Source organism: Haplochromis burtoni, unplaced genomic scaffold, assembly GCF_018398535.1.
Source record: "Haplochromis burtoni strain Fernald_Lab_line unplaced genomic scaffold, NCSU_Asbu1 Contig_294, whole genome shotgun sequence".
Lineage (NCBI taxonomy): Eukaryota > Metazoa > Chordata > Actinopteri > Cichliformes > Cichlidae > Haplochromis > Haplochromis burtoni.
In genome coordinates, this window is record NW_024582655.1 from 708,892 (window position 1) to 726,012 (window position 17,121).

A 17,121-nucleotide genomic window follows, 5' to 3' on the forward strand; every position below is an offset into this window, starting at 1 on the left:
AGGTCACGAGCAGTTGTCCAAGCATTTCACTGCATATCGTACTGTGTATGACTGTGTACGTGACAAATAAAATTTGAATTTGAATTTGAATAAAGAAAGCTGTAGTGTTGCATTGGTAGATTTTATCAAGAAAGAGGGCTGAATCATCAGCTAAAGTTAGCCACGGAAGCTAATGGAAATGATAACTAAGGAAGGAGAAGCAGAAATGACCTACCACGATGATGGCAATCCTTCCTCCCACATCCCCAACCACAGTAATGGGAGGTTTCTCTTTGGCCATCATTACTGGAAATGAAAAGAGCAGTTTGCCCATGAGAGCACTTCCAGGAAGTTATGCGTACAGTTTCTCACTTAATCAAAAATAAATCTCAGTAGATTGGGTAAAATGGGTTGAGAAAATTGTTTTTCGATTTAAGCTCATTTTCACTCCAAATCATTGTTTTTTCCATTGCATGCTGTGAATAATTCGTAGAAATGCTGCATTCAATTTAAATTTCAAATGCACTTGATTACACTTTCCCTCCATTCTACCCCTCCTACCCCTAAAAGATTAAACTCAAATGGCAAACATAGTACAAAACATGCCATGCAAAGATCAAATGGCCTAAGGGTTTTCTGCCCAGAATACCCAATCAGAAGACAATGTATACAACCGCCTTGACACACATGTTAGGTTGCCAGGCTGTGGCAGGCATGTGGCAGCACTCTGTATATGAATCAAATAAGCACCACACAGTCTTATTTCACATGGGTCAACAGTGGCAAGCACCGATGAGGGTTTCTTCATACACACTTGCCAGTGTTCTGGGATCAGTCTTCAGTGGAACATCAGTGCTGCTACTTTTACATGCACGCCATAATTTTCCACCCTTTAAAAAACATACAGTGACTTGGATATAATTTATTTCTATTAAGAAAAGCTCTGATTATCATCAATACTGTCACTGCATCAGTGCTGACGTCCACTATAACACTTCTGGTCTCACATGATATCATATCACATATCACTATGTGTTAATAAAACATGAAAGTGCTTCATCTTGTGGCAGATCTTATCATGTCTCTAATTCTCAACTGATGCATTAAAAATTATCCTCAGATAAGGATTGATGCAGTGTACTTAAAGTGGAGAACCATCAGTAACACTCTGACATGTAACCCAAATCAAAAACAGCTGTTTTCTGATTACAGGTATGCATGTAAATCCAGTCATTTAGAGGGTTTTGAGGAAACAATCAACTGATAAACAATCAGCCAGCCAAGCCGATTGTGCAGGAAAAGTATAAAGCAGCAGAGAAAGGTGGAGGCATGCCTTGCAGAACATTTTGCTGAATACCGTGAGTCCCACAGCATCAGAAAACCTGGGAGTGTCACATTCAGTCTTTTATTGCTATCAACCAAAAACAGCAAGAGCCATGTTGTTAGCGGTACACACACTTAAAATACATTGTCTCGACAGTTTGTTGATGTGCTACAACATTGTCCTGAAAAATGTCTGCTCAGAGGTTTCTGAAATAAATTTCAGATGTCTAAAACGTATTGATACTTTGAGTTATCTGTAGAAAATGTTAAATCAACAGGTTGGCATGCCCAACCTGTCCAAACGGCCTAACAGAGTTAAAGCTTTGCATCACATTAAATATGCCACCCATCAGATCAGCCAGTAACCCATATACAGGAAGTCTGGACCGGTTCTTAGTGTAAAGGGTCAGTGGCTCTGAGCCTATGGGTATTACATAGTCTTGGAAATGATTTGAGCGAAAGGAGATGGGGTACATCCTGGTTTTTGCTTTGCCCTTGCTAAACTGCTTCAATAAAATATCCTGAATTCAGAAGTCTAAATTTCAGACATTTCTGTTTTAACTCTTTACGTAATCTTGTGAATAAGCAATAAATCTTTTAATACTTCTTACATGTTACCCTCAGGCCTTAAAATTAACAGATCCCTGGGACCTATATTCTTTTCCTGGCCACCAACGTACAACCTAGCAAAATTACCAAGAGCAAGCATCACAAGAGGAGAGCTGCCATTAACCAGTGTGGCTGACAAATGGTACTTAACCTACAAGGCTACTCAGCCAAGCAGGATAGACACTGGGAGCACCACCAGCTCAAGAACCAAGGTCTGCATTATCTGTTGGGAGCATTGCTTGGAATCAAAAACATGGTCCCTTTAAAAGAAAAGCTGGTCCAGACCTGTAGGAGTAACTGACCGATCCAACACTATTCAATAATAAAATAGGTTATCTGATCCAGCATATTAAAACTGCTACGATTATGCTATATGCTATAATTCACTAACCGTCCCATTCACAACATCTTTTGTTCCCGTCGCTGGATGTTAGATTTCAAATGCATGCGTTACTGTTTTATGACATGCAGTTATGACCAAATGTTAATCAGGTTTTTAAGGGCGGGTTTTTTATGGGTGCACAATGTGTTGATTGGCAAGATGAGTCCAGATGTTCAACTACAAAATAAAAACAGAAAGAATGTTTGGTATGGTTCTGGTTTGATTTATGGATTTGGAGTTTAAAAAATAAAATAAAGTAAAATAAAAATCAGAACACAACAAAAAAAAGAGGGTTTTGACCATCTTGTAGAACTAGCTGTCTGGAGTCAAAGAAATGTGGCATAATGCAAACAGTATATCGAAACTGAAATTAACTGGTCTTTTAATTCGTTTGAGCACTAATCATCCACTTTGTTTTTACCGACCTGAATCCAGACTGTATTTTCACAAGATGCAACACAAACCCTTTGTCTATACATGCAAATTGAGGAACCATTTGAAGAGGAATCATTTCATAGTCAGATGTAAATTAATTTTACGGTCGTACTTGGAAGTTCTATGCCAGGGAACGGAGCTTGTTGTTTGCCTGCTATTGTCAACAAATAAACACCACGTTAAACACAAATGCACAAATATTTGACACAACACAACACATGACGCCAGGACTTGAAAAATCCTCTGCTCGGCCTGACGGGAATTTAAAAAGCGACACAACAAATCAGACTGATTCTAATAAGAAAAATTAAGGATGAAGCCATTTGTGAGTTGCAGTTCCAAAAGAGGATTTTTTAAGTCAAGGTTAAAAGCACAACGCTGTTGGTTTTTTGTTGCTTTTTTTAAACAAAATAATCAACTAAATATTGGACACAAATTTGGAGTCATTTGCCAACGACACACTCATTTGACATTACTTCAGATTCAGAGTTAGCACTATAAAAGCTTCATGTATTCGCACCAAAAAAAAAAAAAGAAAAAAAAAAAAGGTAAAATTAACGTGGCAAGAAACAAGCAGAAGACTGCGCTTTTATGATTACATTGTAGTTTACACTTTGTAAGTTAGGAACTGCAGCTTGCCGATACAGCATGAGTCAAAGTAGCTCATCTGTAGAAACGAAATCATGCACTAGCAAAAAATAAATAAAAAACAAAAATCAGTTACTTGCAGTATGGCTGATGGTATGAGTGAGAAACGGCAGAATCGTCAGCTCAAAACAGGTTAGCATGAGTAAGAGCTGCATTTTGTCTGTTTTCCCACAGAAGACATTTTAAACTGCTACAGTAGCTAAAACACAGGTGAACTCTACCATGACTGCATCCCACTGACTTTGATGCTGTTGCGCATGTTAGCTAATTGTCATAGCTTCCTGTGACGCTTAAGCCATCATTAATAAACTCATCAATCCACCTGTGCTTTTTCTGCTTCTAAATGTCTGCTGTGAAAAGGTCTGTTAAATTATAAATACAATGAAGTGCTAACATTAAAAATTCAGACAACTGAAGAGTTAAACTAGGAGAAAATTCTCAAAGAAACAATAAATAATGCAAATCATCAGTGCTGGTAATATCTATGGAGCACTTAAGCTACAAGAAAAATTATAAAAATTAAACATAAATGCTTTTCATATGGGTTTTCTTACAAGGAAGCTCCAGGCCTGTGTGTCCTGTTGTGTTGCGTACACATGGTGGGGAGTGTCTTCCATCAGCCATGTCAGACTCTGAACACTGAGCCTCGCCGTGGATCACAGCCAGACCGAGACGCAGTCTTTCTGCATAGGACTGAGCCCTAAAAATAGTAATAATAATAATAATTAACAATTAGTCCATAACAACATTATTATTATTACCAGTAACAACATGTATATATATGCACGTTAGTTATACATATGTATCTAAATATGCATGCATAGAATAGGACAGAAATTATTTTTGCAATATATATCTGATGTAAAGATTATCAGAAATTATCAGTGGTGTATTGCATCAGTTACCTTTTAGCTGCAGCAGGGGACTTTGCCACAATGATGGCATTTCTGTAATCAGGGATCTGGCAATAAAGAGTGAAAACAGTTTTGTTAGACTTATTGATGGAGTTCTGGACTGAGTGATCCACAGGTCACTAGAATACACACAGCAGAGATCTGACAGGGATCATTACCTCTTCTTGAATGTACTGAATCAAAAAAGGGGAGGCACGCAAGTTGTCCACGGGAAAGCTGAAGAAGCCCTGGATCTCCTTCTGATGCAAGTCCATGGTGATGATGTGTGTTAATCCTTCAGAGTAAAAGACATCAAATAATCAAACTCAAATAAAGATTCTTTGAACAAATCACAGATTGAGCTTTTCTTTTTTGCTATTTTTACCTGCTTTGGCTAACATGGAAGCTAACAACTTGCACACTATTGAGCCCCTTTTTCTCATCTTGCACTGCTTGCTGTAGGGGAAGTAAGGAATAACTCCAATGATGTTCTTTGCACAAGAGGTCTTGAGGGCATAAGCCATGACAAGCAGCTCCATGATGGCTGTGTTCACATCCCTGATTGTAAAAAAAAAGATCAGATGACTCTGTTTGGTGATAATCTAATAACCTTTTTAAATGTTTGGCACATCCTACTATACTCACCGTGGGATGGTCTGGATAATGAAGATGGTCTGTCCACGAACAGATTCTTTTACATCCACTCGAGTCTCTGAACAGAGAACATACTTCACCAATACTTTTTAATACACATTTGTTGTTTATTTGAGCAACAGAACACGGGATGTTGTACATTTACGTCTCATGACCTAAAAACTGATGAAATCTTGTAGCTCTATTACATGAACAATGTGCTATTTTTGATGGATTCCATTAATTTCTGCAACAGTCGTGTCGTATTAATATCCATGCCCTACTCCACAGCAATCCTGTGCCAACAACTTTTAATGCAACTATCAGGAAAGCTCTGCTTTCCCTAATGAAACAGACAGTGGTACAGATACTGATAATCTGAGCTAAAATGTCCAAGATCAATTTCTTCATTGACCATTCATACTACACCAAAACTAGTAAATAATTGATAAACACATCAATAACATAAAAGTTCCTGATTTTCCACTATCTACTATAGAAATGTGATTCAATGGGACTACTGCAGGAATAAAATAGGAAGTTTTCTGTTAATTAGCAAAGGCTTTCTATTTTATAACAACAGGACAGCCTGTTCATGAATAACCAGAACTCTTCCTTTAATTTTACACATTATATTCTAACAATTTACCTGTACACGACAAACAGTTGTGCTGACAGATTTCTTTCGTTACAACAGCAGCATTTCTTTATCTTATAGAAAAATGAACCATGTTATTGAAACTACATGTATTGATCTTATATTAAGATATGTCAGGTATTATATAAGCTTAAACTTCTTTACACTGACAGTAAGCAGTTTTGCTTGTTCAGATTCAAGGTCAAACTGGGCTGTAGTGTCCCATGATATAAAATGAGTTTGGCATCCCTGATCTAGAGGATACTTCTATTTATATAGCACCAAATCACAACAACAGTTGCCTTGGGGTGCTTTATATTGTAAGATAAAGACCCTACAATAATACAAAGGAAAGTCCAACAATCAGATGAGCCCCTAGGAGCAAGCACTTGGCGACAGTGATCATTGGGAGTGAGGTATTAAAATAAGAGGGGAAAAGTCATGGACAAGCTGTTTATAAAGTCACTTCTGGTGAGAAATCAGCTTATCAAGCAGAACAAATTGAAATACCAAGTCTGAACTGAACTTACACCTGTCACTGAAAATTGCACTTACATTATACATTTAATAAAAAGGAAAAATTCAAATACCAATCTGAAACTGACCATTTCGAAACAACAAATAGTGATTAAAAATATCAACTACAGTAACTTTAGCACACAATCTCTAACTACCCTCACCTACTTGTGTATCAGATCACAAGCCTACATTTCAGATAAAACCTGACCAGAAACATTTGGAATAAAATTGCATATAAAGCCATAACACCCTGCTCACCTCTGTTAGACTCCTGGAAGACCACAGACTTCCCCAGCTCCACACCCAGACGCCTGTGAAACATGAGCACAACATGGTAACCTAATGGTCATCTGCCAGCTGCAGAGTTTCAACACACAATATCAGGCTTTCACCACACGACCAATTCATTCATCCACGCATTACAGACCACACTCACTATGCATGGTAAAGTGTCAGCAGTGAAGTTTTTCCACAATTATCACCGACCAACAACCTAAAGAAGCACTATTAGTGGCATTAAATATTAACTAGCAGTCAGTCTTAACACTAACGGTTCAAAGCATTACTTACTCTGTTATTTTCTTGGCTAATTCTGTGCATGCTGCAGAGGAGTTTGCAGAAAATACTCGATAAGCACTTTTAGCGACATTCATTCTGGTATTTAACTTGACAGGCACTGTCAACAGCTCAACCTTATTCCTTCTAACCACTTAGTTTCTTGTCCTTTTTTCTCTGACGTAGTCGTTAGCTTGCTCGCTCGCTAGCTGGCTCAAATTAGCCTGCTAGGGGAGCGGATGTACCCAGAATGACCGTCAGAGTGCGGCACAAAGTTAGCTAAAACATAGCAGTAAAATAAGCATTGCTTATTTTGGTTTGTCAAATTATTGCCACAGTTTTCGCCGGAAGTCTGCTGACACCTGCCTCTCTCTCAGGTAGCAATGTAGCTTATAATGTTAACTACGGAATCCCCGTCGGGTCAGTCTTAACCGCGGATCAAAAAACACAAGTTCAGTTGTACTGAATGTCAGACGGCGGTTTTCTTTAGGGATACTAATAATCTGGTAATAATTTGGTTAACCAAGTGATTACATTTATTAAGCAATAGTTTAATAACACACTGAAAAATATTCTGTTAAAAAAGTAATTTATTCAGAGCCAAAATATAGTTGAGCAAAATGTGTAGTCAAGTGACTAGATGAACTCGTCATTTCATATTATTGCATATTGTCTATGTAAGATTATATTTTTCAGTTTTTTTAAACACTTAACTGTTTTGGCAGGCCAAGTAGGTTAAAGCTTTTTTTAAAATTTATTACGGAGTTCAATTATTTACTGTACTACGGTCAAAGTAGCATAAAATATGTGTACTCCAGCAAATTTACAAACTTTCTAATTGAAATAATAATAATTCATATTATTTTATATTCATATACTACAGGTTTTTAAATTTTGGTTAATATATGATATATGAAATATGTTGTTGTCATAGATCAATCATGGTGCGATTGTCAGTCACTTAAGATGAGATGACCATAGTTTACTGCCCAAACTAAGATAGCGAACTGTGTGAAAGAAAGCAAAAAGAAAATAAAGACACTATAAAGCGTTATTACCACAACTGTCCAGTAGATGCCACTAACGCTGTACTGACTGCAGTTACAGCAGTTATTCTTTTGGATGATAATATTATTGTTTTTCTTAAGAGAGTGGGTTAAAGGTTTGTGAAAAAGGGTCTAAATTTACTGTGGGTGTGAACACCACTAGAGATTCAAGGAGTCATGAAGTGTTTACAGAGGTATGTGGATTTGTCTACATAAACCTGTAAAAATAAAGTTTTTTGATCCCAAAGTTTATCCACAATAATACTCTGACCTGGGGCCACAGGTCACAGCATGCACATGAACAACATACCATCCTTTAATTATGTGGCTTCTTGTACACCTTACAACCATGACGGGATGCAATATCTTGTATACCACTGGTTTAATGTGATGCTTATAATTACTGTTATAACTTGTAAGACAGTGGTGGCAAGGCAGCCATGGTGGTGCTGATCTTTGCACAATGTAAAGGAGCAAATGTAAAGCCCTGACTGTACGCTTACACGAGGTTGACGAGTAGCCTACACGGTTAGGATCGTGCGCATAGTCATGATCTTGACGAGCCAGCTTGAAGGTCACATGCCTGCATTATAATGAGCTTCACACATGAACTGATGGTGCATGTGTCACGGCCTGGGCTCTATAGCTCCTCTTCATACCCCCCCCCCCCGGCTCCAATCAGCATGCACACCTGTGGCTCATCATCTCATCACCGGAAGCATCACTCTGCAGTCTCTCTGACAAACCGTTCTGCTTGAAGCACTTACCCATCACCTTGTTGTCTACCTGCCCAGCTCAGGCCACTTGCTCTGATTGCCTTCAGTTCCATTCTGTTGCCTGCCCAGCTCACTGCGTGTCAAGTTGTGTCTTGTGTGCTCTGCTTTTGATCACGAAACCCAGATCTCATTGTAATGTTTCTCACTGCACACCTTGGGAGCAATAATTCCCCGTCTCCCGTGTTACACTATCCCCCTGTTCATTTCCCCTGTTTAATTGGCACTGCCTCTGCAGACGGGGTAAGGGAAAGCTATTTGAATGGTTGGTTATGATACATCTACCTTAAGTCTACTTTTTTTTTCACCAACTTGAATGGCATACTATCAACTCTGTCAATGTTTAACGCAGAGTTGTACATTGTACCTCCCCTTGTAAGACAGTTGATATTACCTAAGTCACAGTGTCTGGTCTTGTGTTTGCTCTCCTCCCATATTTACCTCCCAGATTCCAGGCTACCTGGGTCCTGGTTGGCCAATTCATTATAAAACAGCAATAACAACTTACTCAAGCTTTTTTTTTAACACATGGAAGCGATATATCCTTATACTGATAACACCAACCACAGCAAAGCTACACATGTTTGCTTTTGAAGGAAGAAAATGAAAAAGTTAAAGCACAAAACACCTTATTATTATTAATATTAATATTATGATTTTTATCTATGCATTTATTTTTTCATTTACATAAAGGGAGCTTGTGAGAAATTCAATATCATTCCAGGTTATTCTCCTGGAAAGTCTGCATGAGGGACTCTAGAGGTAAAACAAGTTAAGAGTGCACCTTTATCTTATTTTACCATGCTGACATTACACTGTATCTGCGCTCACACATTATGTGCATGACATATCCGGCTCCCTTGCTTGGGATTTGTTTCTGATCTCATCGTATTTTCATTAAACACCACCTACAAAGGTGAGGCGGGCAGAGGGAGAGAAGGGGAAGAGAAGGAGGGAGGCAGGGAAGGGAGAGTGTATAAAGAGAGAGTACAGAGGCTCCTCCTCATTCGCTGCTGCGTGTGTTTCTTGTGTGATTTTTTTTTTCCTAGCCCGTTCTTCACTCACACTCTCGCTCAGCAGAGATTCAGAGGTCGGGAGCAGAGATTCTCACAGGGACAAGGGGTGGAAAACAGAAAACTGCTTTTCCCTTCTGCCACCACATAGGAGACACAAACAAGAGGAAAAGACATCAACAACAACAACAACAACAAAAAGGTACAAATTGTGTTTATTTGCCTGAGGGGGAGGGGTGCTCTCATCAGCCCTGCCTTCTGCATGTGCTCAGCTCACTACACACTGTGTTTCCAGATGGAGAGGACACAGGGAGACGGAGAGGTGGACCACCTGGAGCGGCCAAGCCCGCTGACTGACAAGGAGAGGGTGATGATCCAGGCCTCCTGGGGAAAAGTCTACCAGAACTGTGATGATGTCGGGGTGGCCATACTAGTCAGGTATTTCCTTTTCTATGTATGTTTGAGGAAATATCTAATTCACACCAAAATAATAAAAAGAGTACTGTGAAAAATGTTATCTATAATTAACAGGAATGTTATATTTGAACTATTTTAACATCCTTTTTTATGGCTATGCATCTATTTACTCACATGCTGAGTAAATATAGCACGAACAGTGTAATATCACCTATTTTGAGACTTTGGTATGAAAGTTCTTTCCATCTTTATTATATAGTTCACCACATGTAAGTTAAGGTTTGCCTTTTACCCCCTTTTACCGTCAGCGCACCAGCAGGAGCCAATAAAAAAACAGCTGATGCTTGTTTGTTCCCCTGTGCAGACTTTTTTTTTTAAAAAAAACTTGCTTCCTCAAAATCCAGGATACGCTCAACTTCAATGAGCTTGCTGACTTTTACAGGTTTTACAGTCATCTCTTTAGATGTGACGCTCTCTTAATCCTGTTTGTTAAGTTGTTAGGGCAGAGGTCAAACATTTAAACCCCATCTGTGCCCATGAAAGGGGCACACTCCCTCTCAGAAGAGGTTCTGATTGAATGCCTGTATAGAGGGCTTGGCAACCTATGGCAGCATGACTCCATCACCAGCTGTAAGACATTTAAAATCCTCCTCTTTTCTCTATTACAGTGGATACATACACAGCAGGTATTCAGTCTTTCATATATTTACTACATCATATTTTATTGATTTGCTGGTTGATTCCTGCACTTACCACACTTTCATTTTTTCACATTGAAAGTTAAGCAAAGCAAATGTTGCAAAAATCATCCATGTGCAGGGATTTCGCAGAAGTGTGACGGCTTTGAATGGAATTCTTGTGTGACGAGATTCGATGCACGACAGAGCATGCCTTTATAATCCGTTCTGACTGCAGGAGGTGAAAGTTGAGAGGGAGTGTAATACTGTATATATACAATCACCATTAGTAATGTAGTTTTCACAGATTGTTGAAAAGATGGAATTTAGCTGCTGCGCTTTCCTACAGAAACAGAAAATAGTATAAAAAAGTATTTAAAATATGTCCTTTCATATTGTCTTGCTTATATTCCATCACTAATTTCCTGCGACCTTCGGGAATTTGATTAATAAAGTCCGATTGATATCCGTGTCCTGGCAAAAGTCTCCTTCAGCCAGCGAGAAAAGATCCTGCCACCGTGTCCAACTTCAAGCCTAACGCTGCAAATCCTTCAAACTCGTCGGCTTTATGGTCGTCAGATAGGATCTAAAGTAGCAAATCTCAGCGCTCTGTCTCTGAAATGAAAAACTTTCTATCACTTCAGCTCTTCATTTAGTCTCGAAATAAGATAAGGAAGGATTAAGAACCAATGACCATATGAAAAACTAATGAGGCTATTTATATGCAACCACAGGTCACATGCAATTACAAAGACAGAAAGATTAAACAGCACGGTTCATTATTTTGCTCCGGCACTTGCAGAAGCCCATACACCCAGGATTGAAAAATGAATGCGCCGCCTCCCAACCTCCTTCCCTCAGATGTTTAAGTTCACGAGTAAAACTTTAATATCGAGCCATATGTTGCAGATCTGACAGTGTAAATCCGCACTTCCTTTTTCTGTTAGTTGCTCTACAGACAGGGAGGAGATGGGATATCTCGATCCGATAGCCAAAAACCAGATGCTTTGGCCCTCTTCCCAGACTGTGGGAGGGGGTAAGTTTTTAGGTTCCTCATTGTTAATTCACTCTGATACTTCTGAGTGTCAAAGAAAACATCTTTAAAAGGACTATTTGCTGTCTTCAGAAAGAGCGCAGCGATATTAAATTCTCGACCCAGAGCTTAAACTGAGATGAGAAACTGAGTACTCCAACATAAGTATAACTTCGTATCTGTCTTTGCAGGAATTATAATTTCAGTGTCACTCAGAAAGAAAAGGAAGTATCAGGTGTGACCTTAGTAAGCATGGAATACCCACACCCTCATCTGTAATAAGCATGTTGCTTTTTTTTGGAAAGTATGCAGGATCATGTTTTTTTAAGTCCTGACAGGAACCAGAGCAGAACTAGAAACATCAGCCAACAGGTTCCCAAACGAGGAGCGGCGAGGGTGGGTGGCTTGAAAACAATGTGTATGAGGAGACAGGTTTCATGTTCCTGATATTAATTTTTTCATTCCATCCCAAGGAATGGGTAAAACAACAAATATTGACATTGATAACAGGACTGGAACTGTTTTTCTTTAAAAACAATAGAGTTATTCATCACACTGGGTTTTCAGGTACGAAATAGGGATACGCATATGTATACTACCTTATAAGTTGAATGGCAAAGGGCCTTAAACTGCAAATACAATAAGAAGTCTCCATCCATTCATTTATCAAAGCAAACAGAGAAGCTCCCAGAATATCAGAGTTAGTGCACACTTTGGGATTCTTTATCTGATGCTACAAAATTTACTTTCCTTCTCCAGTGTGACATATTAATTGGTTTGGAAAGCAAAGGAAGCTATAACTTCATTTATGATGATAACTATTTCATATTTAGTCATTTAGTCAGTATTCCTCATTTTTATTTCATAAACCTAACCACAGCTGGTGTTTAGTACAACAGAACTTGTGAAATCACTGTGTAAAGTATCTATTTATTCAGCTCTTTGCCATGATCACAGCTCTGCAGCTGGACTCTTCCCTTTAGGTTGTAAATCCTTTGCAAATGTATGGAAACCACACTGCACAGTATCAGTTTAATGCAGTTATTTTACACTAAAAGTATGCAGCACCCTTATACATGCGCTAGTGTTTACTCGTGTTATCTTGCCAACTTGACAAGGGAACGTGGGTTTATAGGATGAGGCTGCAGGCAGAAGGAAGATGAGAATAGTACAGCAGTTACACGTATGTATATATATCGTATCTTTCATTTAGCACTCCTCCTTTGCAGATTCTTTGTCAACTTCCCCTCCTCCAAGCAGTTTTTCAACCAGTTCAAGCACATTGAGGACGCGGAGGAGCTGGAGAAGAGCGCCCAGCTCAGGAAGCATGCTCGGAGAGTTATGAATGCCATCAATACACTGGTGGAAAACCTTGACAACTCAGATAAGGTGGCGTCGGTGCTGAAGCTAGTGGCCAAGGCCCATGCACTCCAACACAAGGTGGAGCCTGTGTACTTCAAGGTAAAGAAAACAGTGCGTGAACAGCTGTGCAGAAAGCACGCTCCAAGACATTCGTAGAAAAAAAACTGTCTTTCATTCTGCACCATGTGCTTCTGTAGAGTCACGTATTTACAGTCAGTCAGTTTAATAGGTTAGCATAAAATGATCAATAAATCATTTTGCATTCACAGGAAATGATACAATGTGAGACAAATGTGATAAATGTCAAGCATACGACGCATGTCATCACCCCCAACCAGTCATGATGGCCGCCCCTCCCTGAGTCTGGTTCTGGTAGAGATTTCTTCCTGTTAAAAGGGAATTTTTCCTTCCCACTGTTGCCAAGTTCTTGCTCAGAAGGGATTGGTTGATTGTTGGGGTTGTCTCTGTATCATTGGGTTTTTACCTTACAGTATAAACCACTTTATATTATGTTCGTCATTAAACTCCTCTTTCCTGCCATAATATTGTGACTTGGTTTTGCTTCCTGTCCTTTGATTCTTTTATGTTTTTTCTCTTGCATGTAGTTTTAAGCAGATACATAATGTACAGTCAATTGTTGTGAGCTCGTGAACAGAAACCAGCTGCACACCGTTTAATATGATGCACAACGCAGCTGTTTGGACCAGGAAACCAGATTAATTAGCTGAGAGCGCCAGAGACTGCTAGCAACCCTTCCCATCTGAGATTCCTTTGATTCAGTATTGAAACATAGAGTTATATGAAAAAACTGACACTAAATAAGAAGATAAGAGACAGCTAGTGTATTTGCAAATTTGATAAACAGTTGCATACATCAGACCAAAGATAACAAGCACAACTCAATCCCTCGCAGTCTGTATATTGTACATATTATGCTTTCTTTGCTTCAACTGTACAAAAACCCGAGACTGGGGGTCAACATTTTCAGGGAAAAACAAGTCAAAGCGCTCCATCAATGTCCTGAGCACATTTGTTTGTGTCTTACTCAGATTCTGAGCGGTGTAATCCTAGAAGTCCTGGGAGAAGAATTTCCAGAGGTCATCACACCTGAGGTGGGCGCAGCATGGACAAACCTCTTGGCCACGGTTTACTGCAGTATCTCTGCCATCTACAAGGAACTGGGCTGGGAAAAGCTCTCAACCTCGACTGGTTGAACGTTTTAAACTTGGACTACCCATATGGAAAAGAAGTAGTAAAATTTTCTTAGAAATATACTCTCTAATAGTAAAAGTTAGTTTTATATACATACATATCGTAATACTATGATTTACTCATGATTGTGTCCATTTTCTGTTTTTCTGGTGTCGTAGTTTGAATGTTTTTTAATGTTGCATGAGAAAAATGTGAAATGGCCACTTTCATATGTAAATTGATGGTATAAAATATAAGCCTTGAGAATTACACATATAAAACAAACATTTACTCATTTTTTGTTTGGGTTTTTTTAATTTTCTATTTCTTTTCCACATAGGCAGGCATGCGGGGAAACCTTCTGATTTCCAGGCTTCATAGGACATTAATCAGTTGACTCTAATGTGAGATACAGCTTGATGTAATCTAAGATCATCATGGGACGTCCACTCTTACGTGTGGTTAGTAAAGTGGGTTTCTAGTGTGTATTAAAGAGGGAGAGACAGAAAGAAAGAGAGGGAGAGAGGGAAGAATAAAAAAAATCAGCTCACCTTCTTACATTTGTACTCTTGTAAAAAGCTAAACCATTAAAAGGAGAGAGAGCAAAGAGGAAGAAAATGCAAACATAGACCCACCAGTGGACTAGAGGTCACATTTGACTTGGATGTGCCTTCTGCTGAATGTGTATATCTCGAAACAGAAATGTAAACAGCATTCTTTCTAAACAGTATGATGTCTTTCAGATGTTTAATCTTATCAGTCTGTATCCACTTGTAGCCACTTTATTAGCTCTTAAGTATACGAGACGTTTTTACATTTTTACATTTAAATGTGGCGATTGTACATTTTTCATCATGGCTCACGTTTGTATCTGTAATTGATTCAATTTTCAAATAAAAAGAAAAGCCTCTGTTTATCTGCTGCTCCAATGTGACCCTCCTGTCACTACACACTCGTGGGCATACCGACAAAATTACACCTTTCTTTTCTATTCCTTGCCCCACTGCTCCCTTATTCTGTGCTTGAGTCAGCAGTGCTAAGTATAAGTGGCTTAGCTGCCGACAGTCCGTATTTATACCCTCATTTATCCCACTATGTGCTCTCTTTTCATAATATATTGTAGGAACACTGGACTTGGCCTGCGGAGAAGTCATTAGAGGGTCTGGTTTTGGTATATTTAGAAGCAGTCCCATGATATGTTCTAAACATTCACTGTTTCCCAAGTTATGTTTGAGCACAATAATATTGAACTAGATAATCCACTTATAAAACAATGTAAGCTGATTGGTATGTTGATCTTTAGGCTCATGTTGCGAAGCTACCCTGTTGCCCCCGTTACATAATTCTGCCTATCCTCAACTGAAAAAAAGACAATATACTGATGAGATGGATTTAGCATGCTGTGCTAATGACATGGTGGTAAGGGTGGGCTGTTTTTAGAACAGCAACTCACAGCATGCTCTGTTTACCTCGTAGTCCTGCCAGCGAGATCTAACCCCCCCTCCTTGATCCTAGCTAATCCTCCATGGTAATCTCCCCAATCATGTGTGAGCGCCAAGGCAGGAATAGTCAGATTGTTACACCACAAACTCTGCCTTTTACCATTCAAGCCTTTCAATGGCGGAAGACGGTTCAGTGCTCTGAACCACCAGCGTTCCCAAGGCAGGAGATCCTTGGGGTAGAGCCATGTGTACGACTATGATGGTCCTCACCACCATTGCTCTCATCCTACGACAGAGGTTCTCCAACAAAATCAAACCGTGAGTCAAACTTTATAAACCCCCATTTGAATTTTCACATCTAGAAATGTTGTTTTATTTTTGCATTTAACCCCCTCATGTCAGTATTTGCTTTAGCAAATGCCTGAAAGAATAAAGAGGAAATTTACTTTGAGCCATTGGAGAAACACATTAAATACCTCATTAAATAATTGACACAAAAACTATACTTTTAGCACATAAAAGCCATATCTGTTTCATATGAGGGGAACAGCGTGAGAGACTGGTTTTCATTGATTCGAAATCAGCCATGTGATTATTTTAGGGCTTGCTTCGAGCAACAGCGTGGTGGATTAAGTGGCTGGCTATGTAACGACAGTGTATTCCAGCTTTTTTTAATGGAGACATGAATGGAGGAGGAAAAAAATATCAGTGCTCTTGAGTTTATGGCTACTAATTGACTTTAAGTGCAATCATCTCAGGCCCCTGGCCCTGCTTACCCACTCACACTGCAATAGCAAACAACGCCAACAGCTACAGCACCGTGGAGCACGGCAGCATCTAGCTCACTATTAAGACTGAAAAAAGCAAACAGAAATAAATGAAACAGGAAAAACTGTGCGCACATTTTCCATCATCCAGATCTCAAGATTTTATCATGATAAAAGTGTACATTGTGCTCTTGTTATGTATCACCTCCCACAGGCAGAGAGAGGAGTTTGAGGAAGACGTGCCATACATGAAGAGCAACGGAGCAACAGAAACAGAGAAATGACTGGGTAAGAAAACGCAAACAAATGACCTGAAGGGAAGCATACTGAGAAAATGCAACACCTTTTCTTCAAATTCGAGAACATGCGAGCGACAGATTAAAAAGCGGCAGACAACAAGATCCGATGGCTTCTTTAGTGCTTAGCGCTGGCCAGGTTCCAAAGTTTTAGGATTTACAATTCCCGTAATTCAACTTACAGCCCAGGTTGTTAAATGCTGTTGAAACTGTCAAACATGCATGTCATCCTTCTACTGGCCTGACATGAGATAACGTCCACCGGGTGTTGTTATTGCAGCCTTGAAAAATGTTCTCTGTTTACAGGTTGTTAAATCGCAGCAAACCTCCAGTGCTCATTAAAACACTGTTTTTAATGAGGAATCATTCAAAAACGATCAGGATTTTCAAGGAAGTTTTCAAAATCCTGATCTTTTTTGAATGTGCTTGTGATGAAGATTACGCAATATGTTTTGTTCTAGGATTTGACAGTGTTTATACAGTCAGTTTTT

The 17,121-nt window shown here is 39.2% G+C and overlaps 2 protein-coding genes across 4 annotated transcripts in view; one reads left to right on the top strand and one right to left on the bottom strand.

Moving 5' to 3' along the window:
- The window catches only part of LOC102311541 (phosphoribosyl pyrophosphate synthase-associated protein 1), a 12,673-nt gene extending 5,639 nt beyond the window's left edge, over positions 1-7,034 (bottom strand). Inside the window, exons 1-9 of one of the 2 annotated variants that reach the window (XM_005940839.3) lie at positions 6,629-7,034; positions 6,317-6,369; positions 4,915-4,981; positions 4,655-4,827; positions 4,449-4,564; positions 4,282-4,337; positions 3,931-4,076; positions 2,841-2,882; positions 215-285 (exon numbers count right to left, since the gene is read on the bottom strand). In XM_005940839.3, coding sequence (XP_005940901.1) covers positions 215-285; positions 2,841-2,882; positions 3,931-4,076; positions 4,282-4,337; positions 4,449-4,564; positions 4,655-4,827; positions 4,915-4,981; positions 6,317-6,369; positions 6,629-6,711 — 807 coding nt within the window. In that variant the 5' untranslated portion in view covers positions 6,712-7,034. The remainder of the gene's footprint in view (positions 1-214; positions 286-2,840; positions 2,883-3,930; positions 4,077-4,281; positions 4,338-4,448; positions 4,565-4,654; positions 4,828-4,914; positions 4,982-6,316; positions 6,370-6,628) is intronic. The other variant, XM_005940840.3, reaches the window with a different exon arrangement.
- A 2,398-nt stretch (positions 7,035-9,432) lies between these two features.
- On the top strand, positions 9,433-15,041 carry LOC102312255 (cytoglobin-1). Of its 2 annotated transcripts, XM_005940843.2 has the most exons (5): positions 9,433-9,647; positions 9,741-9,883; positions 12,802-13,033; positions 13,984-14,183; positions 14,466-15,041. In XM_005940843.2, exons 2-4 carry the CDS (start codon positions 9,741-9,743, stop codon positions 14,146-14,148), a joined length of 540 nt encoding a protein of 179 aa, XP_005940905.1. In that variant the 5' UTR covers positions 9,433-9,647; the 3' UTR covers positions 14,149-14,183; positions 14,466-15,041. The 2 variants fall into 2 exon arrangements, with proteins under 2 accessions (XP_005940905.1, XP_005940904.1); XM_005940842.3 differs by having other exon boundaries at positions 9,434-9,647; positions 13,984-15,041.
- The last annotated feature ends 2,080 nt before the right edge of the window (positions 15,042-17,121 follow it).

Coding starts and splice junctions, on each gene's coding strand:
- LOC102312255 (XM_005940843.2), top strand. CDS start 9,741: ATGGAGAGGACACAGGGAGACGGAGAGGTGGACCACCTGGAGCGGCCA. Junction 9,884..12,801: donor GGGGTGGCCATACTAGTCAG/GTATTTCCTTTT, acceptor CCTCCTTTGCAG/ATTCTTTGTCAACTTCCCCT. Junction 13,034..13,983: donor TGGAGCCTGTGTACTTCAAG/GTAAAGAAAACA, acceptor TGTCTTACTCAG/ATTCTGAGCGGTGTAATCCT.